The sequence below is a fragment of the Scyliorhinus torazame genome, chromosome 16 (assembly GCF_047496885.1).
Source record: "Scyliorhinus torazame isolate Kashiwa2021f chromosome 16, sScyTor2.1, whole genome shotgun sequence".
In the NCBI taxonomy this organism is placed as follows: domain Eukaryota; kingdom Metazoa; phylum Chordata; class Chondrichthyes; order Carcharhiniformes; family Scyliorhinidae; genus Scyliorhinus; species Scyliorhinus torazame.
Genome location: NC_092722.1, coordinates 11,474,951 through 11,500,349, shown reverse-complemented (window position 1 = coordinate 11,500,349; position 25,399 = coordinate 11,474,951). Strand labels below are relative to the sequence as shown.

The window sequence follows — 25,399 nt, the reverse complement described above, 5'->3', positions numbered from 1 at the left end:
GTGCTTCCAGACTCGAGATCTGGAATTCCCTCTCAAACGCCACCCTTCTCCTTTAAGATCCCTTGTTAAAACAAAACTCAGGCTTTAAGTCAGCCATCCCAATGTCTCCACTCTTACTTGTGTTGGTTAACTTAACCTAGTGTCTTCACATGTAGAAATGAAACTAATTAGTGCGCCTACTGGAAAAGAGTGAGAAGTGAGCTGGCATTTTGAATCTAGTAGAGTTTGGTAGTCAAATGAAACATGAACACTGTTGCGCCGTTTGGTTTATTTAAGTCACAAATATCTCAAAAATTACAAAATACTCAAATGGAGAAAACACAGGACTCACAATCTTTGCTTCTACTTTTTGTTTACATTGTGTTATCCCATGGCAAACTACTATTATATACATTAAGCTTCAAGATATATATAAATTTAGCATCAGAATGTACATTCTGCTAATGCTGCAGTGAAATAAGAAGCTGGACCATTGACAACATTAAACATTATACTTCAGAAAACACAAAAAAGCAAAATAAAAACTTGAACCTTTGTGTCACTATCCAGGGTGTGAGCACACCATATAGCTCTTTCTTTTAATTAAACACAGTCCTATGACAGTGAACACCACATAACAGTCTACAATGGCAAATATACAGTCCTTGACAAAATCAAGGGGAAAGACAGATACGCACCATCAGGAAACCAGTTACCCAGTGCAGACATCAGCCAGACTCTCTGCATTCAGCCTCTGAAAACATGTGATAGTTTCAATGATAAAATGTAATGCTCAAACTTACAAAATTTTTTTGAAGAGTGATACTTTCAGTTGTTTAAAGATATAGAAACATGATTGACAAAGAGCAAGATCAGTAAAGCCCTGATCTAAAATGAATGTTTTTTTACTGACAGGTTTCCAGCTCTGTTTTCTGGTATCTCAGCTACCCAAACTGCGGGCACCAGGCATTGGTGCATCATGGTTAAGCTTGACTACTTGTTGCTACTTTAAAGTAAAAATTAATATAAATTTCCACAACGTAATTAAGAGCCCAAAACTAAAATGGATGCTATGATACACACTATAAAAGGGACTTCAAAACTGAATGTTTTTGATCAGCTATCATTATTCTTTAGTTCGACAGCTTTTCAGAACATTTAGCCCAGGAGTAGAAGGATTTTCCCCATCAGTGAGTACCAGCCCTTGTTCCAACTCATGCTCACCTGTTGGAAACTTTTGCCACCAAGGGAGAAGTGTACACACACGTGTACAACTTACCTCCAGTGAGGACGACTGAGCTGCTCACATGCTCATCAACGACCTTCAGTTAATTGACATGGTACTGATGGGTGTGGGGTTACAATCAAGAATAATGACAGAAGTTCAGTTTATATTTTTGGTCCTGTTATCGGTTTCCCCCAAACTTTATAACTCCTTCTTGTGAAAATGACTCGTTACACTTTAATGCCCTTGATTCTGTTGCCTAATTATGGGTCGTCGGCCCCCGTATAACAAAATAAGTTGACAAGCAAAAATATTAGCATGATGCCACAGATATGTGCAATATTTTAATGCATATTTAGTGAAAGCAAAAATCCTGGATGTTTCGTTAAATGCAAGTATAAAAGTAGCTTATTTGTTCTTAATGAGTTTTTAGAATAATATTAAATCAAAGAATTATCACTATAAAATGGAGATAAAAGATTCAATCATTGCTTAAATATTTTGGATACTGAAAATGTTTTTAATGATTGGAAACAAAAGTCTAAATTTCTTTCATGCTGTTGGCAAGAGATCAGTCTAGTAATAGTCTGCATTGTTGACCAGCATGGTATGGGATGCCCAAACCCAGTGATGGCAAAATACTATTTATGTAGCCTTTTATTATGTTAATTAAAATCTATGTTGACGTTTGTCTGGACCACAATCCCTGCAACCTTTTGATGCATGCCACTGCTACTAGACACATTTAAAAAAAACCACTCCATTTCAGAGGAAACATGACCATACAGCTAACGTCTCCTTTAATTAAAGGAGGTGAGGCTGCTTAAAACACTTCCTTTGCAATCTGTTATCCAATTTGAAATCCACAACTAATCCTTTATGTATAAGGTTAATTTTCTTTATTTACAAACTCAAAAGCCATGCCATAGATTTGACTTTTCTTTAAAATTATGAGGGTATCCTACATATTATTTAAGGAATCATATAATGTACTGTAGTACTCATACTCAGAATTTAAAATCTGTTGACTTTATTTTGTCGTTTTAATTGGGTTGCATTGTGCAGTGACCGGTTTGAAACCCGGTCTAGTACCGATACAAGAACATCTGGAAACCACAGCTCAATGTGCATTTCCGACTGCCATACTATCAAATGCAATGTCGTGCTGAGATCCAGAGCCAGCCTCAAATGATCCCCTCCAAAGATGAATATTACAAAATAAAATCATTCAATCCTTTTTTTTGGGGGGGGTGGGGTGGGGGTTGGGAGGGGAGGGCTGGGAATCTTTTCAGGAAGATCTCCTTCTATCATTCTTGCAGGACGTCAGAGCTCCTTCCAAAGTACTTGGCCGAGCGACCCTCGCTGCTGTGAGTGAGCCGTCCATAGTGTTGAGTTAAAGTGGCTTGTCACTCTCTTTTTTCAGCCGGCTGCAAGAGAAACAAAAGGGCACTTGTGAAAATAAACACTTTTGGATTTTAAAAAAATACCTTCAGATGTGTTCGGCTTAAAATGAGAGGGTATGTTTTACTCGCTTACCTGTACTTAAAAAACAAACAAACTGGAAAACGCCATCAAATCCATACAAGTTGGACAAGAGTGGCTTTTGCTTTATTGTTCTGACATGCTGGTTTCATTTGGCCCAGGTTGGACCAAACAAGCTCTACACCTATAGGCCAAATTGGACACTACATACATTTCAACAACAAAAAAATTGATCACGCACGGGTTCACAAAGACACACCCACTGAACGGAATAACGCAGCTTTCCCACTCTGACAAGGCCAGAACACATTGTGTGCATTAGCAATTTCCATCCACTGCTGCCCGACTCTGAATTAGAGGAAGCTGCGTGGATAGGTTCATGCAGATTAATTCCATGAGCTCTTCTTCCTGAATTTTCTGGCGTTTTCAGATAATGCACTGCTGGGAATTTGTTGGCTTTTACAAGTTGTACGTGGGAACAGGTGCAAACTAGTCTGTCCTTCAAGCCTGGCTGATCTACACCTCAAACCCATTTATCTGCCTTTGTTCAATATTCTTCGCACCCTCACCTAGAAAAAAACCTGTCAATTGTATGTCAATTCATCCAGGTTCCACAGCCTTTTGGTGGTGTGGGGGGGAAGGGAAGGAGAAGGAGGGAAAAGTTTCATTGCTCCTTTGAGTGGATAAGTGCTTCCTCATTTTACATCTAAATGGCCAAACGATGCATCCTTGTTCTGAATTTCCTCACGAAAGGAAAGTTTAGCGGTATTTACTCCATTAAATCCTTTTATCATTTTGAACACCTTCATTAGATTATCCCTCAATTTTCTAAACCACATTTTGTATGCAACCTAAACCTTTATAAGCCCTGGTATTATTGTGGCAAATCTCTTCTGCCATCTCTCCGATAACTAATAGACCATTATGCCCCAAACTGAAAATCGCTTATTGTCACAAGTAGGCTTCAATGAAGTTACTGTGAAAAGCCCCTAGTCGCCACATTCCGGCACCTGTTCGGGGAGGCTGGTACGGGAATTGAACCCACACTGCTGGCGTGCCTTGGTCTGCTTTAAAAGCCAGCTATTTAGCCCTATGCTAAACCAGCCCCTGTAACTGAATGTATTACTCGAACTGCAGCCTGAACAAAGCTGTGTACAACTGAAGCGTCACTCCTTCACTTTTTGTCATCCACTTCCTTGAGATAAAAGCCATCATCTTTCAAACGCACAACCTCTACCACCTATAAGGACAAGGGCAGCAGATACATGGGAACCCCACTGCCTGCAGGTTCCCCTCCAAACCACACATCACCCTGACTTGGAAATATATCGTCGTTTCTTCACGGTCGCTAGGTCAGATTTCGGGAACTTTCCCGACAGCACCGTGGGTGTATCGACACCACATGGACTGCGGCGGTTCCAGAAGACAGCTCACCATTGCCCTCTGAAGGGCGATTAGGGATGGGGAATAAATGCTGGCCTTGCCAGGGATGCTCACATCTCAAGAACAAAAAAAAAGAGAAAATTCTATTCGTCTTCTTGATTACTTTCTGGACATGTGCACGAGCTTTCAGCAATTTGTGCACATGGACACCAAGATCTCTCTACTCCTCAATGCTTTTTCAAGAAAATACCCCGATTTGTCTTGCGCTGATTCGAAGTGGATTGCCGTACAGACCCAGTAAACTCCATTTTCTATCTTTTATCCAACTCGCGGACGGCTGGCATCCCTTTCTAGCATTACACAGTTAAGGCGACAATTTTTTCACCTCCACCCCTCACTCATTCATTTCGCCGAAGCACAACACTCCTGGCTGCCGAAACCGTCCTAAATTATCAGCCGCTACACCAATGACTGAAGAGTGAGCAGAGTTCGCAGCAACGCCCTTAAGAAAATGTTTGCAAGAGAGTGTAATGGAAATCATTCAAAAATGGCATGAGAAGGAAGGAAACACAGACATGCAAATGTCATTGCCGTAGATTAAAAAGGTCCTTAGTTTCAAAAATTTAACGCAGCACAAGGGTGTTTTAGCACAAATATGTCTGCGCTGTTTTTGTGCTAGGCACTGTTTTAAGATTTGCGTTATCTCATGGTTCGAGGCACTTGAGGCACTTTTTTTTGGCAAGCTGCATATTTAGCAGAATTTTTAGAGGCTACTTTCAAAATCAAAAACACAAATGGCAAGTTTTCACCATGCTAATTTTTTGAAACAAGTCCAATATCTGATGAGAGTAAGTCACTTACAAGTTTTGTTGCAATCTAATGAGAAGTCTTTACCTCAGAGTTCACAAGTCAGTGTTTATGGGTACATAAACGGATGCAGCTAGGGTTTCCACCTTGCCTAATATTGAAAGGAATGAAGAGTTGGATGAGAAAATGTCTACATCAAGGTTTTCTTTAGTCGTTTCTGATTTTCTTCCCTTTCAATTCTCAAGGTGCTGGCCACGAAGACCAATATCACCCTGGCCAGACCAGCGCACTTTAGGGACTGACGCTTCCTGATTTCTGTGAGCTGGTATCTCGCTACTTGGCGCAATTGTCCAATGTATGTTAAATTCTCTCTGATGGCGCTCCTGTGAAGAATTTTGGGACGCTCAAAGCATTATATAAATGCAAGCTGTTCTTGAATCACTGGTGGGGGGTGGGGGTGGCATTCTTTAACGAGGCGGTGTCAGGATAATGGACCAATCATCTAGTACTGAGATAAGGAGGAATTTCTTTACTCAAAATCTTTGGAACACTACCTCAGGTTGTGGATTCTCCATTGTCAAATATATTAAGGCCGAGATGGTCAGATGTCTGGTCTCTCAGGGAATGGGTAGCCGACCGGCAAGTGGAATTGATGCCAGAAATCAGCTATGGTTGTATTGAATGGCGGAGAAGGCTCAAGACCTGGAAGGTCTACTCCTGATCGTATTTCCTATGTTAAGTGAACATTGAATAATATGACATCTGTAAATGCCATATGTTGCTTTATAATGTCTCTGTGAAGTGCATCGGGATGTTTTATGTTACGGACACTATATAAATACAGGTTACCGTTGTAAATTACTGGGCTAACAGAATGGTGCCCAAATATAGAATGTTTAGATCTGCTTAGTCTGATTCATGACATTTCCTAACCAGTATATTTTTCTTTTGGCAAGGACCAAGTCTGACATAAATAGGACGACTTTCTGAATGATTAAAGTGAAACATGCCTTCTTCTAAACCCGTGAATGGGCAAGTGAATGGTATAGTTAAGAAGAAACCGAAGAAATGGCACTAAGGAGCCCTAGATTATAACCCGGCAAAGCATTGAGGTGACTTTGCGGTTTTATAGAGAGATAAAAACTCGGATGATTTTGAGTTTCATCATTATCTTCACAAACCCTTAGGAAACCGTATATCGTTACGAAGACTGGCAGCCACTGGCTAAACTTTGGTGAATTATCTAAAAGTTTTTGGTGACATTTTTGTTGTGTGTTTCTGGAAAGCAGAGGGGAGAATTAATCATCGTAGCAGAAAAATAAAGGTTACACATTAACAAAACTATTACAATTTTCATGGGCTGCTAAACTTAGTATTTTTAGTACACAAGAATTTTAAATGAACTGTTATTTGCTGTATCTATGCAGTGAGGCACAGTTGAGTAACACTTCCAATTTACAGGGCTTATATTTTCAAACGCTCATTATTTCATGTTGGTTTAGATCGTGACCTCTGTAGAGCAACAGTGTTCTGTCATATTACTCTGTACAGTAGCGCTACCAGTGAATGTTGCAAAAGGCAAAGAATTTCATCCTCCACTACTGGCATTCTCATTGGAGGCTGGTGAACAATGAAATTAGTATTTTTGATAAATGCTCAGCAAAGCATGAGAAGGAGGGGGAACGGGGGGGGTGGGGTGGGGGAGGAGCTTCCCTGCCCTGATTTGTGTTTACTTGCCTCTCATCTTGAAACAGGAGTTACATTTTCTCTCTGTTCAGTTTTGTTTTAAAAAAAGGTTTTAAAATACTGCATAAAAAAAATTCCGGCTGGATCTGCCATAATCCTGGAAAAGTCAGTGCCAAAACACAGTGCCAAAAAGACAGTGCTAAAAACACCAAATGCACAGACACCTTTCAACCTGATCCAAAACAGTAAATAAAAAAAGATTTGCATGTCTATTCATTTGGAATAAGAACATATTAATTCCTTAAGGCCGGTATTACCATCAACGTATAAGTTCACGGTTTTAGGGGAACAGTAATCCAGAGGCCCGGATTATTGCTCTGGAGACACGAGTTCAAATCTCACCAAGACAACTGGGGCAATTTAAATTCAAATAACTAGCAATTCTGCAAAAAATAAAATTAATAGTCTCATTAAATATGATCATGAAACTACTGGATTGTCATAAAACCCATCTGGTGCAGAATCACAGAACGGTTACAATACAGAAGGATGCCATTTGGCCAGTCGTTTCTGCGCTAGTTTTCTGAATGAGCAATGGACCGAGTGCCATGCACTCCGCCTTCTCCCTGCAACATCGGACATTCTTCTTCTTCTTCATCAGGTAGTAATCCAAATCCTTCTTGACTGCCTTGATTGAACCTACCTCTATTAGACACTACTGTTCACTGGCATTCTTCAAGGGTGGAAATCAGGCACCCTTACCTGGTCTGGCCTAGATGTGACTCCAAATGTACAGAAATGGTCTTATGGAAATGTGGTTGATTCATTGGCCCTTTGAAGTGGCCTAGCAAGCCATTCTCAGTTGTAACGAACTGCTACAGATAGCACTGTGGGTGTACCCCACAGCCTGGAGCAGTTCAAGAAGGTAGCTCATGTACAATGAGGGACAGGCATAAAAGCTGGGCTCGCCAGTAATGCTCACATTGCAAGAACGAATTTTTAAAAAGTGTGCCAGAATGAAAAAAACGTTCATATGAATTTGAAGGCAGCGAATTCTTGCCGGCCCACATTCAACTCTGAGAGGATACTCTTCAGGAAGAAATGCTGAGGGCATCTGCCCCAACTGAGAAATTATAGACACAAATGAGCATCCCAATGGCACAAGTTCAGCTGTTCCATTGGGCTGCTGAGGTCAGATTTTGCTATTTTTAACATGCACCAACAATCAGTATTCAGATTCAAAAACAAAAGTATATCTGCGGAAGGCCAGATCATCTCGAGTTGGCTGACTTTGAATGAGTGAAACTTAAGGATATCTACCTCAAAGTGAAATACTGCAACCGGAGCAAGATCCCATTATTCCTACCTGTAATAGTCTTCTTGCCCAGGAAGGGGGCCTCCGTGCATATGGTGATGGCCGTGTAGCCACTGCTGTTCCATTGCTAGTCTTTGTAGTTCTGCTGACTGAGCGTGCATTGCCTGTAGTTGGTGTGCTGCTGACATTGGGGCCGGAATAGCACCAGGCAGGTCTCTGTATGGCCCACCTGAAAGCAAGACAGCGATAGAGAGGTCACTTTGCTTTCCTCCCACAGCTTGCAAAAAGTGGTATGATAAATGCATAGAATAAACAGAAAAATAAATTAAAATGCACCACCTATTTGAATCCTATATACATGTGCGCTCATTAAAAATAGTTTCCGTCACTTCCGGTTGCGGGTACGTGGAGCTAAGTCGCACATTCGGCGGCTACCGCAAAAACGGACTTTTGGGCTCTTTTCAGGGCCCCCAACCGCACCTTTTCGACGTTTCCCGGTGTGGGGAGGAGTCTACAACAGCTCCCCGTCAGTATATGACTTCAACTAGGAGCGGGGCAACAAAAAAGTTGGTGGTGGTCCCGAAGAAGGTGCGAGGGAAGAAGGACAAAATGGCGGCGGGCGGAGACCAGGCAGCGTGGATGCAGTGGGCGGAAGAGCAGCAGGAGGGTATCCAGCGCTGCTTCAGAGAGAGTAAAACGGACCTGCTAGAGCCGATGAAGGCGTCTATTGATAAGCCGCTGGAGACACAGACGGCCCAGGGAGTGGCGATCCGCGAGGCTCGACAAAAGATCTCTGACAATGAGGACGAGATCTTAGGCTTGGCGGTAAAGGCGGAGGTTCACGAGGCGCTCCACAAGAAATGGCAGGAGCGGTTCGAGGAGATGGAGAATCGGTCGAGGCGGAAGAATTTGCGGATTCTGGGCCTCCCGGAGGGGCCGGACGTGGGGGCCTATATGGCCACCATGTTGAACTCGCTGATGGGAGCGGGGTCCTTCCAGGGGCCCCTGGAGCTGGAAGGGGCCCATAGAGTGCTGGCGAGGAGGCCCAAGGCTAACGAGCCTCCGCGGGCGGTGCTGGTGCGGTTCCATCGGTTCGCTGATCGGGAGTGTGTGCTCAGGTGGGCCAAGAAGGAGCGGAGCAGCAGGTGGGAGAACGCGGAGGTTCGGATCTATCAGGACTGGAGTGCGGAGGTGGCGAAGAGGAGGGCCGGGTACAATCGAGCGAAGGCGGTGCTGCACAGGAAGGGGGTGAAGTTTGGCATGTTGCAGCCGGCGCGACTGTGGGTTACCTACAGGGACTGTAGGCGCGGGCCTTTGTTCAGGCCGAGAAGTTGGACACAGATTGAGAGTCGGGATGGGTGATTGGGGACTGCGGTTGATATGCTATGTTTATTTTTGTTTCGGGGGGTTGGGGGGTGGGTTCCGGGTTTCTTTTTCTTTGTGTTTTTTCTCTTTTGGGTCGGTGAGGGTGGCTGGGGCGGGTTGGGCACTGTTTTGGTTGGGTTGGTCGGGGGGGGCTCTTGGAGGTGAGATGGGGCCCCGCGGGGGAGGAGGAGGCCCGAGCCAGGGGTGAGGGGACCGGGCCTGTAAAAGGAGCTGCGTCAGAGGTGGCGGGGCCTGGTAGGTGGAAAGCGCGGGCTTTTTCCCACGCTGAAGACTGGAGGGGGTGGGGAAGCGAGGGTTGTTTCCCGCGCTTAGAACGGAAGGGGGAGAGTCTATGGATGGGGGCAGGAGAGGAGGGTGTGCCACACAATGGGAGGAGTCGAAGGAGAGGCAGGAGTGGCCGGGGTCAGCAGGACTCAGCTGACTTGTGGAAGTGCAATGGGGGGGGGCGGGAATCAAGTTGCTGCTGCTATGGTCAAGGAGGAGCTGGAGTGAGTGGGGGGGGGGGGCGGGGGGGGGGGGGGGGGTCGAGACGGCGGTAAGCCGCTGTGGGGAACGGGCCGGGTGTGGGGTGCGGGAGCGAGGCTGGCCGAGGACGGGTCATGGCTAGTCGGCGGGGGAGGGGGGGGGCGGGTAGCCCCCTGATCTGGCTGATAAACTGGAATGTAAGGGGACTGAATGGGCCGGTTAAGCGGGCCCACATGTTCGCGCACCTGAAGGGGCTCAAGGCGGATGTGGCTATGCTTCAGGAGACACACCTGAAGGTGGCAGACCAGGTAAGATTGAGGAAAAGGTGGGTAGGTCAGGTGTTTCACTCGGGGCTGGATGCCAAAAATCGAGGGGTGGCGATCTTGGTGGGAAAGAAGGTGTCGTTTGAGGCATCAAGCATTGTGGCAGATAATGGCGGCAGGTACATAATGGTAAGTGCTAAGTTGCAGGGAGAGAGGGTGGTACTGGTCAATGTGTATGCTCCGAACTGGGACGATGCGGGTTTTATGCGGCGTATGTTGGGTTGGATCCCAGACTTAAAAGTGGGGGGCCTGATAATGGGGGGAGACTTTAACACGGTGCTGGATCCGGCTCTGGATCAAAAAAAAAAAAAATAGTTTCCGTCACAGTTTGAAGAATTTGTCTATAATAAAAATATATGCGAACTTCCGGTTGCGGCGATGCGGAGCTAAGCCGCGCGTTTCGGCAGCTCCCGCGACTATGGACTTTTGGGCTCTCCAGAGGAGCCCCAACGGAGCTGTTTTAATTTAATCCCGTGTGGGAAGGTGCAGTGAGGTCCCCCCTCACAATATATGGCAGAGATCAGCGGTGGAGCGGCGAGGAAAGAGGCCCTGGAGCAGAGACCAAAACGAGGGGAAAAAAACAAGATGGCGGAGGGCGGAGAGCGAGCAGCGTGGGGGCCAGACCAGCAGGAGTTCCTCAAGCGATGTGTGGAGGAGCTGAAAAAGGAGGTGCTGGCGCCGATGCTGTTGGCGATCGAGGGGCTGAAGGAGACCCAGAAGACCCAGGCGGTGGAGCTTTGTGTGGTGAATGAGAAAGTGAATACCAACGAGGACGAGATCCTGGGCCTGGCGGTAAAAATGGAGGCGCACGAGGCGCTGCACAGGAGGTGGGCCGAGAGAATTGAGGTCCTGGAGAACAGGTCGAGAAGGAACAACCTCCGGATTCTGGGTCTTACCGAAGAAGTGGAGGGAGCAGATGCCGGGGCGTACGCGAGTACGATGCTCTATTCGCTGATGGGTGCGGAGGCTTCTCCGACCCCCCTGGAGCTGGAAGGAGCTCATCGGGTCCTGGCGAGGAGACCCAAGGCAGATGAGCCGCCAAGGGCGATAGTGGCAAGGTTCCACCGCTTCGCGGACAAAGAAAGTGTGCTGAGATGGGCCAAGAAGGTGTGGAGCAGTAGATGGGAGAACGTGGTGATCCGAGTATACCAGGATTGGAGCGCGGAGATGGCAAAGAGGAGAGCTGGCTTCAACCGGGCCAAGGCGGTGCTGCATAAAAAAAGAGTCAGGTTCTGCATGCTGCAGCCTGCGCGACTGTGGGTTACTTATCAGGACCGACACCATTATTTTGAAACGCCAGAAGAGGCTTGGACCTTTATTCAGATGGAAAAACTGGACTCGAACTGAGGAGATGTGGTTGTACAGGTGGGTTGTAAATATGGGTAAAGAATATTGCATGGGTGGGATGATGGATGAGGATGTGGGTAGAGTCCTGGTTAAAATTCCTAAAATTTCCTTTTTCTTTTCTGCAGACAAGATGATGATGGGTAATGTGTGTGTGGGTGCTGGAGGGAGGTGAGACTTGGGGGGGGAGGGAACTGGGATAATGGCCGCAATAGGAGCTGCGCCATAGGGGGCGGAGCTGGCTCAGGAAAGCACGGGCTTTTTCCTGCGCCAAAAAGAGGGGGGGGGGGATGGAGGAAGGTAAGGAGGCGGAGAGACTCCCACACGGGGCGATCAATGGGAAGGCGGGGGAAGCCGGGGTCAGCAGAAGTCAGCTGACTCATGGAAGTAATATGGGGGTAGCAAAAGAGCTAGATGTGGGGGGTGGGGAGGAGTTTAGGGTTGCTGCTGCACTGTCCGAGGGGGAACTGAAAATGGAAGGGGTGGGGGTCCCCCGCCTGAGGGACCGGAGGGTGCGGGAGGCGCGAGCACGGGACTGGCCTAAGATAGGAGATGGCTAGTCGGCTGGGGGGGGGGGGGGAAGAGTAACCCCCCAATCCGGCTGATCATGTGGAATGTGAGAGGCCTAAATGGGCCGGTTAAGAGGGCCCGAGTGTTCGCGCACCTAAAGGGACTGAAGGCAGACGTGGCCATGCTTCAGGAGACACATCTGAAGGTGGCAGATCCGGTCAGGTTAAGGAAGGGATGGGTGGGACAGGTGTTCCATTCGGGGCTGGATGCGAAAAATAGAGGGATGGCAATACTGGTGGGAAAGGGGGTGTCGTTTGTGGCCAAGAACATAGTAGCGGACAAGGGAGGTCGATACGTGATGGTGAGTGGTAGGTTGCAGGGGACGGAGGTGGTACTGGTGAATGTATATGCCACAAACTGGGACGATGCTGGATTCATGAAACGGATGTTGGGGCGTATTCCGGACCTGGAGGTAGGGAGTTTCATAGTGGGTGGGGATTTTAACACGGTGCTGGACCCAGCATTAGATCATTCCAGATCTAGGACGGGGAAGATCGGGGGGTGCCCCGCACTGGGTGGAGCTGCAGTTGGGGGAGGAGAGGGACCAACGCCCGTTGTGGAGGTTGGATGTGGGACTGCTGGCAGACGAGGAAGTGTGCGGGGGTGCATCGAAAGGTACCTGGAGGCTAACGACAACAGGGAGGTGCAGGTGGGAGTAGTATGGGAGGCACTGAAGGCGGTGGTTAGGGGAGAGTTTATCTCCATCAGGGCTCACAGGGTGAAGAGAGAGGGCAGGGAAAGGGAGAGGTTAGTGGGGGAGATTTTAAGGGTGGACAGGAGTTATGCAGAGGCTCCAGATGAGGGACTGCTCAGGGAGAGACAAAGTCTCCAGACGGAGTTCGACCTGTTGACTACAGGGAAGGCAGAGGCACAGTGGAGGTAGGCACAGGGGGCGATATACGAATATGGGGAGAAGGCGAGCCGGATGCTGGCACACCAGCTCCGTAAGAGGATGGCAGCGAGGGAAATAGGTGGAGTCCAAGATGGCAGGGGAACTACGGTGCGGAGGGCAGGGAAAGTGAATGAGGCTTTTAAGGCCGTTTATGAGGAACTGTATAGGTCCCAGCCCCCAGGGGGAAAAGAGGGGATGCGGCGATTCTTGGATCAGTTGAGGTTCCCAAGGGTGGAGGTACAGGAGGTGGCTGGTTTGGGGGCACCAATTGGGGTGGAGGAGCTGGTTAAAGGACTGGGGAGCATGCAGGCAGGGAAGGCCCCGGGGCCGGATGGGTTCCCGGTGGAGTTCTACAGGAAATATGTAGACCGGTTAGCCCCGTTGCTGGTAAGGACCTTCAATGAATCAAAGGAGGGGGGGACGCTGCCCCCGACAATGTCGGAGGCGACGATCTCTTTGATCTTGAAGCGGGATAAGGACCCACTGCAATGTGGGTCATATATCCCGATCTCGCTCCTTAATGTAGACGCTAAGTTGCTGGCAAAAATGTTGGCCATGAGGATTGAGGACTGTGTCCCGGGGGTGATTCATGAGGACCAGACGGGATTCGTAAAGGGTAGGCAGTTAAATACTAATGTGCGAAGGCTCCTAAATGTGATAATGATGCCATCGGTGGAGGGAGAAGCGGAGATAGTGACAGCCATGGACGCGGAGAAAGCCTTTGATCGGGTAGAGTGGGAGTATCTCTGGGAAGTGTTGAGGAGGTTTGGGTTCGGGGGAGGGTTTATTAGTTGGGTTAAGCTCCTGTATAAAGCCCCGGTGGCGAGTGTGGTCACGAACCGGCGGAGGTCGGAGTATTTCCGGCTGTATCGAGGGACGAGGCAGGGGTGCCCCCTGTCCCCTCTGCTGTTCGCATTAGCAATTGAACCTTTGGCCATGGCGTTAAAGGAGTCGGGGAAATGGAAGGGGGTGGTTCGAGGGGGAGAGGAACATCGAGTGTCGCTGTACGCAGACGACCTGTTGCTGTATGTGACGGATCCAGTGGAGGGGATGGTTGAGGTTATGCAGATCCTACGGGAGTTTGGAGACTTTTCGGGCTATAAGCTCAATGTGGGAAAGAGTGAGCTCTTTGTGATCCATCCTGGGGACCAGGGAAGAGGGATAGACGGCCTACCGTTGAGGAGGGCGGAAAGGAGCTTTCGATACTTGGAGATTCAGGTAGCTAGGAGCTGGGGGGCACTGCACAAACTTAATTTGTCGCGGTTGGTGGAACAGATGGAGGAGGATTTTAAAAGGTGGGACATGTTACCACTCTCGCTGGCGGATAGGGTACAGTCGGTTAAAATGGTGGTCCTCCCGAGATTTCTTTTTGTATTCCAATGCCTCCCAATTGTGATCACTAAGGCCTTTTTTAAGAGGGTAAGCAGGAGCATTACGGGATTTGTGTGGGCAAGCAAGACCCCGAGGGTAAGGAGGGGGTTCTTGGAGCGTAGCAGAGACAGAGGAGGGTTGGCGTTGACGAATTTGGAGGGTTACTATTGGGCAGCCAACGTGGCAATGATCCGTAAGTGGATGATGGAGGGAGAGGGAGCAGCGTGGAAGAGGTTGGAGATGGCGTCCTGCAAAGGAACAAGCCTGGGGGCGCTGGTGACGGCACCGCTGCCGCTCCCGCCGACAAGGTATACCACGAGCCGGTGGTGGCGGCAACGCTAAGGATCTGGGGGCAGTGGAGACGGCATAGGGGTGCGACGGGAGCCTTGGTGTGGTCCCCGATTAGAGACAACCATCGGTTTGTCCCAGGAAGGATGGACGGGGGATTTCAAAGCTGGCATCGGGTAGGGATTAGACGAATGGGGGACCTGTTCATCGACGGGACGTTTGTGAGTTTAGGGGCGCTGGAGGAGAAGTTTGGGCTACCCCAGGGAAATGCCTTCAGGGACATGCAAGTGAGGGCGTTTGTGAGGCGGCAGGTGAGGGGATTTCCACTACTCCCGGCACAGGGGATTCACGATAGGGTGATTTTGGGCGTATGGGTCGGGGAGGGCAAGGTGTCGGCGATATACCAGGAGATGAAAGAAGAGGGGGAGGCTTTGGTAGAGGAGTTGAAGGGTAAATGGGAGGAGGAGTTGGGGGAGGAGATTGAGGAGGGGCTATGGGCTGATGCCCTAAGTAGGGTTAATTTCTCTTCCTCGTGTGCCAGGCTTAGCCTGATAATTTAAGGTGGTTCACAGAGCGCATATGACGGGGGCGAGGCTGAGCAGGTTCTTTGGGGTGGAGGACAGATGTGGGAGGTGCTCAGGAAGTCCTGCGAACCATGTCCATATGTTTTGGTCATGTCCGGCACTGGAGGGGTTCTGGAGGGGAGTGGCGGGAACAGTATCTAAGGTGGTGAAAGTCCGGGTCAAGCCAAGCTGGGGGCTAGCACTATTTGGAGTAGCGGACGAGCCGGGAGTGCAGGAGGCGAAAGAGGCTGGTATTCTGGCCCTTTGCGTCCCTAGCAGCCCGGCGAAGGATCTTGCTAATGTGGAAGGAGGCGTAGCCCCCCAGCGTGGAGGCCTGGATAAATGATATGGCAGGGTTTATCAAGTTGGAAAGGATAAAGTTTGCCTTTAGAGGGTCTGCGCAGGGGTTCTACAGGCGGTGGCAACCGTTCCTAGACCATCTGGCGGAGCGTTAGAGGAAGGTCGGACAGCAGCAACAGGCGGGAACAGCGGTTGGGGGTGGGGGGGTGGAGGTTTTTTTTCTGAGGGGCATTTGAACAAGAAAACACATGGCAGGATCTGGAAACTGACATTTACGGGAAGAATCACTGTACAAAGTTTTGTATCTTATTGACTTGCCATGTTCATGTCTTGCCACGCGAGTTCTATTCTCTTTTTTTTGTTACGGGCGGGGGGAGGGGTTGTTTGTAAGGTAGAAAATATTGTTATTGAAAAATTCTTAATAAAAACATATTTAAAAAATATATATATGCACAACCTCACAATATATTAACATAGAATGACCAGGGGAATTAATTTACTTGAACGTCGGAATTTTCTTACCAAAGACGGGATGATGCCTGAGCATTTCGTGTTCATGTGGAGCCTGGGTCAACAGGGGGTTAGGTATTGCACCTGGGGGGTAGGGAAAACGAGCCAAATGTGGCCCAGCTGCTAGAGGATCCACCAATGGATGCACACCTCCTGAACCTAGTTATAAAGCAAATAGAAAAACATTTTGAAACTATAGCAGAATAAACTCAGGCAACAGGATAATGAACTGTACTATCTTTATCTTCTAAATCAGTGCAACAGATCATAGAGTTAAAACTGAGGTTTTGAATGTTCAAACTAAGATCATCGTCTTCCCCGGCTACTGATTCAGACTGAAACAGGCCATATGCAAGCGTGATTTGATTCTATCAGTCACCAAGATAACTGACTTCCACCTGGTTTCTGCCTATTCCTCTGGATTCCTCTGCTGAAACCCTTGTACATGATATCGTCTTTCTTCTTAAGCAGTCCCTCGGGGTCAAGAATGACTTGCTTCCACACTGAAAACGGAACGACTAGGGGGAATTACAATGATATTGTACCCGTAAGATGCGTCACAATCTTTGTTGGCTCCCATCCTGCGTGACTCATAAACTCAACCTCATCTAGTTCAGATATTTACTTAAGACAGCAATTTTTACTCATCATCACAAGCTCCCTAACCCTCAGTGCATCAAATTCAATATCCGTGAGGAATTGGTCTTGGCCCTTGGTACAAGATTCAATTTTGTGACCAAAGTCCTGCGTCCGATGACCTGAACTTGGGCTGGGTCGTTTTTAGGGTATTGCTAAACAGCCCATTATGACCCATAGATGTCAGGGACCTCGCCTACCTGAGGCTTTTTCACATGCTCTGATATAAACAGGGTACTTGCTCTAGCCAGGATTCATCAGCAGCAGCTGTGACCATGCATCAGGACCAAGTAAAGATACATTCTTTTTAAACAAGATTCTGACGATCTTCCTGTGGGGCCAAGAGCAGCAGAAACTCTCTTCCCGGCTCCACAGCACGAATAACAGCTGCTGCCGGCTGCAATCGACCCAGCTTCCGAGGTCCACAAACCTTCCACCACCTTCCTCCTCCCCCCCCCCCCCCCCCCCCCCCCCCCCCCAGCACGTACCCAAGGCTGTTGCCAGCCACGCAGGTAGACTGAAACGTGGTGCTGCAAACGGGCAAGCTGACTGACTAAAAACATTACTAAATGAAAGACTCTGGTCGCTCACTGTCATCCTCTTGTTTAATTTCCCTGATGGTGCAAAAAAAGCTAATTTCTGCATCCACCACTACATCAAATCCTGACAATCCACCTCAGGACCAAGGGGGACAGAGCTTACTGCGCACATGCACAGCATAACTATATGATTTTGTAAATCACAACACACAAAAATAAGTAGGTAATTTTTTTTAAAATTTAGAGGACCCAATTATTTCTTTTCCAATTAAGGGGCAATTTTAGCGTGGCCAATCCACCTAACCTGCACATCTTTAAGTTGTGGGGGTGAAATCCACGCAGACACGGGGAGAATGTGCAAACACCACACGGACAGTGACCCGGGGCTGGGATCGAACCCCCATGACCCAAAGATGTGCAGACTAGGTGGATTGGCCATGCTCAAATTGCCCCTTAATTAGCAGAGCTAACCACCGTGCCACCCAATAAGTAGGTAATTTAACTGAGCTGTCAACGATCAACAAGATATTAAGGATTACAGGAAAAGACCGTTGGTGGGGAGGGGTGGGGGAGAAAAGAGAGATTAAGTGAAAGTGAAAGATGAAAATAGGGAGGGACTTCTGTTGAAAGCATGCAATGTAACCTCGAACAAAGCAAAACTAAGAGACTGATACCAAGCTAAAGATGATATAAATTTCTTGAAAATCTTCAATGGTTATTTAAACGTTTGCCCTACAATTTTTCTTTTATTCTTTTTCGAAGGTGCCTGCCTACTCATGTCCCGGTACCTCCCTCAAGCAGCTGTTCCTGCAGTTTTGAGTTTATGCTACCATGTATTACAATCCGGAGAACACAGTATTAGTAATTTTCCTGGGGTTACCCATGTAGTTTGTACATGGGTAATATTTTTCAGGTACATGGTATTCTTATTTTACCTGGCTGCAATCAATACAGTTTCCTCTGGGGATTGGGAAGGATAATTTGGGGACCTAGGTAGTGAAATTGTGGTCTCACTGAGGTTAGTTATTACTCTTTCAGGATCCCTTTGAGATTTGCTGTGCCCATATTTGCTGCTACTTTCCTGACAACATTGATCACACTTCTAAAGTGCACTATTGGTTATAAAGTGCTTTGAGACACCATAGTGTCTTGAAAGGTGCTTTACAAATTCAAGTTTTTAAAAAAAATAAAGATGTGAAGATTGGAGTTTAAGGACATAACTCTTCTCATTCTGTGTCACGTATTTGGTACACCTCGGAGTAGCTGGCCAAGGCAGCGGGCGATTTTATTTTTAAAGGTTTTTTTGTGGGCCGGGATGAGTAGAAGTGCTCTTTTGAACTCCACAAACAAACGTGGGCCTTTATTATTCCAAGATTTTCCCTTTCTCTCACTGCAATTACATCCCTCTCGCCGCGGAAAGGGGAAAGTGCTACCACTGAGCCAAGACTAATCTTTTTCATTCAGGGAATTGGGCCAGCATTTATTGCCCATCCTGTACTGCCCTTGAGATGGTGCTACATCGACTGTTGAAACCGCGGCATTGTGTGTGGAGAAGGTACTCCTACCACCATGCTGTCAGGTAAGGATTTTGACCCAGCAATGATGAAGGAATGGTGACTTGTTTCTGAATCAGGGTGGTGTGTGACTGACAGAGGAACTTGGAGACGGTGGTGTTCCCATGTGCCTCTTGCCCTTGTACTTCTAGGTGCTAGAGGTCACGGATTCGGAGGGTGGCGTTGAAGCAGCTTTGGTGAGTTGCTGCAGTGCATCTTGTAGATGATGCACACTGCAGTTGTGGTCCACCAGTGGTGGAGGGATTAAATGATTCAGGTGATGGATAGGGTCCTGACCAAGTGGGCATTATCAGACTGCTGCATGCCCTAAGTTACAACATTGATTATACTTCACAAATATATCACAGGTTGTAAAGCACGTTTGGACAAAAGCACAATATAAATGCAAGTTTTTTCTTTGCTCAAGTTAACCCTAGTGGAGCTGTTAATGAGTGCTCAGCAAAAACAAATGCTGCAAATAAGGTGTTGGAAAATTCTAATGCAAGGCGAAAAGATTTTTTTAAAATGTCTGACTTAGTATCCCAAAATAAATGTTTTCCATCTGACATTATAAATTGGGAGGATCTTCCTCTAAAGTACCAAACTAGCTGTTGATTATCTCAAGTGGAACTGTATTGGATATAAATGTTAGAATTGTGAATCTGGTGTACGAAAGAGAGCTGAAGGTCAACAGTGTTTCAATTTTAACAAATCCACAAATTATGTCTGCATAGGTAGTCAATCAATATTCCTTTATATCTCCATAGTTACCTAATGATTTTAAAATCCAAACCTAATCACTGTCATGATATTCATGTGAACATCACAGCACATACATACACACATAATGATGGACAGATGAACGGACCAATCAACACATAAAACACGACAGCCAATCACGGATAAGAGCATACACAGTACAAAGCAGGGAACACGACACTTCCTGGGCACTCGAGCAGGAGAGAGCTCAGGGCACAGACCTCATTGCCAGCCACTGAGGTTCACCATGTGCTGAATACCAGAGTTTAATATGTTAATAGCTCATTGAAATAGAACTGCGTTGTACCATTCGAAACCGTGTTGGTTCGTCAGAGTACCCAACACATCATTCACGATGTTTTATCGACTGATGGTCACATTGTAAAAAAAACTGGATTCATACTTTCCAGGTCACTTTGGGCTGCAGCTGAAATGATTCGCCAGGCGAGAAACGTTCATCAATGCTGCCTATCAAGAAACTGTAGCTTTAAAATCACACCGACCACCCGACACCATTTCTGAAAGTACCCTCACTTTCAGAAATATCACTCAACTCAAACTTCCAACTGGAATCATGAATTCGGGAAGCCTCAGGCCGCAATTTCCCCAGGTGCCACGCAAACTTTTCCCGAGCTTGGAAAATTCATGTTTCTTTATGGGATTTGGCCTCGGCATTTGGACCAGAGGCTGGTGAATGGAGATGGTACTGGGCAATGTTATTGTGCTCGAGAAAAGATAGATCCAGAATGGGCCACGTAAAACTCAAGTCATGGGCCAGTGCACTTTAAACTTGAAGAAAATGCAACAGGATGATCCAATGAGACGACAGATGATTACGAAGTACTCAATCACTGAAAGCGAAATACTGATGAAAAAAAGGCATTGAAGTGCAAAGTGATAATCCGATTTAAAAATAGCTTCAGAGGGGGCAGCGCGGTGGCGCAGTGGGTTAGCACTGCTGCGTCATGGCGCCGAGGTCCCAGGTTCGATCACAGCCCCGGGTCGCTGTCCGTGTGGAGTTTGCACATTCTCCCCCTGTTTGCTTGGGTTTCGCCCCCACAACCCAAAGATGTGAAGGCTAGGTGGATTGACCACGCTAAATTCCCCCTTAGTTGGAAAAAATGAATTGGGTACTCAATTTTTTTTATTTTTAAAAATAGCATCAGAGACACTTTACAGCATATTGGTGTGGTTCGAGTTCTTGCATAATGATGCTATTGTCTCACAGCGCTGAGGACCCAGGTTCGATCCTGGCCCTGGGTCCTTGTCGGTGTGGAGTTTGCACATTCTCCCCGTGTCTACATGGATCTCACCCCAACCCAAAGATGTGCAGGGCAGGTTAATTGGCCACGATAAATTGTCCATTAATTGGAGGAAAAAAAAATTGGATACTCTAAAATTTTTTGTTAAATGATGCTATTGTCTATGGTTCCATGAATATGTCCTCTGTATTTTTGGTACTATTTATAAAATATAGATCTCCGGCAAGTGCTGTAATAGGTTAGTTAGCAAGCTATCCTGTCATCTGACCATGCACTTCTAAAATTAGCTATTTTGTGCCCTTCCACCACAATTTCTCCTGTTTCCTCTCAAATTATTCTGTGCTGTGAATGATAGGCCATTGTTCCTCGTTAACTTGTCATTCCTCCAACTCTGTTGCTAGTTCATATCAATGATCGCCTACCTTACCATCTAAGCCTAGCTACCCCTTTTCTTATGATCAGCTTGTTTCAATTGCATGCCCCCTCCCACGACGTACAATCTTCCTAGTATATTGGATGAATCTTGACATCTTGATTGCAAACACGAAAATTGAAAGCACGTTGAAATTCTGTTTTATTTAAATTCTTCTGCAAGGTTCTTCATGTCTTTTGAAAGTGTAACCAACACCTCACCTTTTATATTTGCTGTTCTACCCACTCATATTGTCTGCTAAAATTCTTGGCTTCTCCAACCTCATTGATCTCAAATTGAACTCTTACACCACATTATCAAAGCAGCTTTCAAAAATCTCAGCTTCTGTTCTTGTATTAATTTTGTACAAAAGACCTGTTTATTCCTCCTGTATGTTGGAAAGCACGAATACGTCTTTCACGTTCCTCGACAGGTTATACAAGGGAAACGTGAAAAGCAACCCCTTTTTTCAATCTCTCTCTTCTCCCATTTCATATGTCCCAATTTCTTCTTATTTTATGTTATGGCCAGTGCTCCTTTGAGATTCCCTGCTTCAATTCTTCAAACTTTAAAATACTACAAGCTCTTCCTATAGTTGCGACTTACTCAAATCCAGTAATCACATCGTTACATACAAATTAGGAGCAGCAGTAGGCCACTTGGGCCTTTGAGACTGCTCCGTGATTCAAACCGATTGTAATCTCAACTCCACATTCCCGCCTATCCTCCACAACCTATCATCCCCATCACATTCCCACCTATCCCCGACAACCCTATCATCCCCATCTCATTCCCACCTATCCTCGACAACCTATCATCCCCATCACATTCCTGTCTATCCCCGACAACCTACCATCCCCATCACATTCCCGCCTATCCCCGACAACCCTATCATCCCCATCACATTCCCGCCTAACCCCGACAACCTATCATCCCCATCACATTCCCGCCTATCCCCGACAACCTATCATCCCCATCACATTCCCGCCTATCCCCGACAACCTATCATCCCCATCACATTCCCGCCTATCCCCGACAACCCTATCATCCCCATCACATTCACGCCTATCCCCGACAACCTATCATCCCCATCACATTCCCGCCTATCACCGACAACCTATCATCCCCATCACATTCCCGCCTATCCCCGACAACACTATCATCCCCATCACATTCCCACCTATCCCCGACAAACTATCATCCCCATCACATCCCCGCCAACCCTATCATCACCATCACATTCCGGCCTATCCCCGACAACCTATCATCCCCATCACATTCCCGCCTATCCCTGACAACCTATCATCCCCATCACATTCCCACCTATCCCCGACAACCTATCATCCCCATCACATTCCCGCCTATCCCCGACAACCCTATCATCCCCATCACATTCCCACCTATCCCCGACAACCTATCATCCCCATCACATTCCCGCCTATCCCCGACAACCCTATCATCCCCATCACATTCCCGCCTATCCCCGACAACCTATCAACCCCATCACATTCCCGCCTATCCCCGACAATCTATCATCCCCATCACATTCCCACACATCCCAGAAAACCTATCAACCCCATCACATTCCCACCTATCTCCGACAACCTATCATCCCCATCACATTCCCACCTATCCCCGACAACCCTATCATCCCCATCACATTCCCACCTATCCCCGACAACCCTATCATCCCCATCACATTCCGACCTATCCCCGACAACCTATCATCCCCATCACATTCCCGTCTATCCCCGACAACCTATCATCGCCATCACATTCCCGCCTATCCCCGACAACCTATCATCCCCATCACATTCCCGCCTATCCCCGACAACCCTATCATCCCCATCACATTCCCGCCTATCCCCGACAACCTATCATCCCCATCACATTCCCGCCTATCCCTGACAACCTATCATCCCCATCACATTCCCGCCTATCCCCGACAATCTATCATCCCCATCACATTCCCACATATCCCAGAAAACCTATCATCCCCATCACATTCCCACCTATCCCCGACAACCTATCATCCCCATCACATTCCCGCCTATCCCAGACAACCCTATCATCCCCATCACATTCCCACCTATCCCCGACAACCCTATCGTCCCCATCACATTCCCACCTATCCCCGACAACCTATCATCCCCATCACATTCCGGCCTATCCCCGACAACCTATCATCCCCATCACATTCCCGCCTATCCCCGACAACCTATCATCCCCATCACATTCCCGCCTATCCCTGACAACCTATCATCCCCATCACATTCCCGCCTATCCCCGACAATCTATCATCCCCATCACATTCCCACATATCCCAGAAAACCTATCATCCCCATCACATTCCCACCTATCCCCGACAACCTATCATCCCCATCACATTCCCGCCTATCCCAGACAACCCTATCATCCCCATCACATTCCCACCTATCCCCGACAACCCTATCGTCCCCATCACATTCCCACCTATCCCCGACAACCTATCATCCCCATCACATTCCCGCCTATCCCCGACAACCTATCATCCCCATCACATTCCCGCCTATCCCCGACAACCTATCATCCCCATCACATTCCCGCCTATCCCCGACAACCCTATCATCCCCATCACATTCCCGCCTATCCCCGACAACCTATCATCCCCATCACATTCCCGCCTATCCCCGACAACCTATCAACCCCATCACATTTTCCGCCTATCCCCGACAATCTATCATCCCCATCACATTCCCACATATCCCAGAAAACCTATCATCCCCATCACATTCCCACCTATCCCCGACAACCTATCATCCCCATCACATTCCCACCTATCCCCGACAACCCTATCATCCCCATCACATTCCCACCTATCCCAGACAACCCTATTATCCCCATCACATTCCCACCTATCCCAGACAACCCACCATCGCCTTGCTTATCAAGAAACTATCTACCTCATTCTTCAAAGGCTCTTGCTTCATTGCTTTTCAGGAAGAGAGTTCCAAAGACTCGCAACACCCTGCGAGAAAAGATTCCTCCACATCTCTATCCTAAATGGGCCACTCCTTATTTTTAAACAGGGGCCCCTGGTATTAGATTTTCCCAGAAGAGGAGACATCGTTTCCATATTCACTTTGTCAAGGCCCCTCAGGATCTTGATGTTTCAATCAAGTTGCCTTTTACTCTCTCAACTCCAGCTGATACAAGCCTAACCTGTCCCCACAATATTTTGCCCATTCCAGGTATTAGTTTAGTAAATCTTCTCTGAACTGCTCCAACATATTTACATCCTTCTTCAAACACAGTACTCAAGATGTGGTCTCCCCAGTACCCTGTATAACTCGAGCTTAACCTCCCAACCTTTGTACTCAAATCCCTTCTGAATAACATTCCATTAACTTTCCTAATTACCTGCTCTACCTGCATACTAGCCTTTGGTGATTCATGCACTCGGACACCCAGATCCTTCTGCATCTCAGAGCTCTGAACCTCTCACCGTTTAGATAAGATGCTCACTTTTTATTCGTCCTGCCAAAATTGGGACAATTTTCCACATCCCCACATTATACTCAATTTGCCAAGTCTTTGCCTCTATCTCTTTATCTATATCCCTTTGTAGCCTACCAGTGTCCTTTATAAATCTTATGATCCCACCTTTCTTTGTGTCACCTGCAAATTTAGCAATCATACCTTCACTTCCCATGGCATTTCCAGCTTTCTGTCTCGCCCCCCTTTTCAATAAAGAATACGTTTGCTATTTTTCAATCTAATGAAACCTTCCCCAAATCTAGGGAATTTTGATAAATTAACACCAGTGCAACAACTGTCCCACTAGCCACTTTTTTTGAGATCCTAGGATGAAGTCCATCAGGACCTGGGCACTTCAGTTCTCACCTCCAACAATTTTCTCAGTACTTCTTCCCTGGTGATTGTAATTTTGGATTGGATTGGATTTGTTTATTGTCACGTATACCGAGGTACAGTGAAAAGTATTTTTCTGCGAGCAGCTCAACAGATCATTAAGTACTTGGGGGGGGGGGGATAAAAGAAAATACATAATAGGGCAACATAAGGGATACAATGTAACTACATAAGCACCGGCATCGGATGAAGCATACAAGTTTACCCAAGTTCCTCTCTCCCTTCCGCTTCCTGATTTACAGCTGTTACTGAAATGTTACTTGTATTCTCCACAGTGAAAACTGATGTAATATACTGGTTCAATTCATCTGCAATCTCCTTAGTTTCCATTATTAATTCCCCAGACTCACTTTTTAGAACCAATGCTCACTCCTTTCTATCTAAAATATCTATAGAAACTCTTTTTCCTACCATAAGTGATTATCGTGGTCTTACTTCAG

General features: G+C 47.1%; 1 protein-coding gene across 13 annotated transcripts in view; it reads right to left on the bottom strand.

Moving 5' to 3' along the window:
* Positions 1-251: 251 nt before the first annotated feature.
* The window catches only part of rerea (arginine-glutamic acid dipeptide (RE) repeats a), a 708,059-nt gene continuing 682,911 nt past the window's right edge, over positions 252-25,399 (bottom strand). For 10 of the 13 annotated variants that reach the window (XM_072477931.1, XM_072477930.1, XM_072477929.1 and 7 more), the window contains 4 exons: positions 15,902-16,048; positions 7,929-8,106; positions 4,964-5,027; positions 252-2,631 (listed from right to left, as the gene is read on the bottom strand). In XM_072477931.1, coding sequence (XP_072334032.1) covers positions 4,979-5,027; positions 7,929-8,106; positions 15,902-16,048 — 374 coding nt within the window. In that variant the 3' untranslated portion in view covers positions 252-2,631; positions 4,964-4,978. Of the gene's footprint in view, positions 2,632-4,930; positions 5,028-7,928; positions 8,107-15,901; positions 16,049-25,399 lie in introns of all 13 variants that reach the window. The other 3 variants (XM_072477935.1, XM_072477938.1, XM_072477934.1) reach the window with 2 other exon arrangements.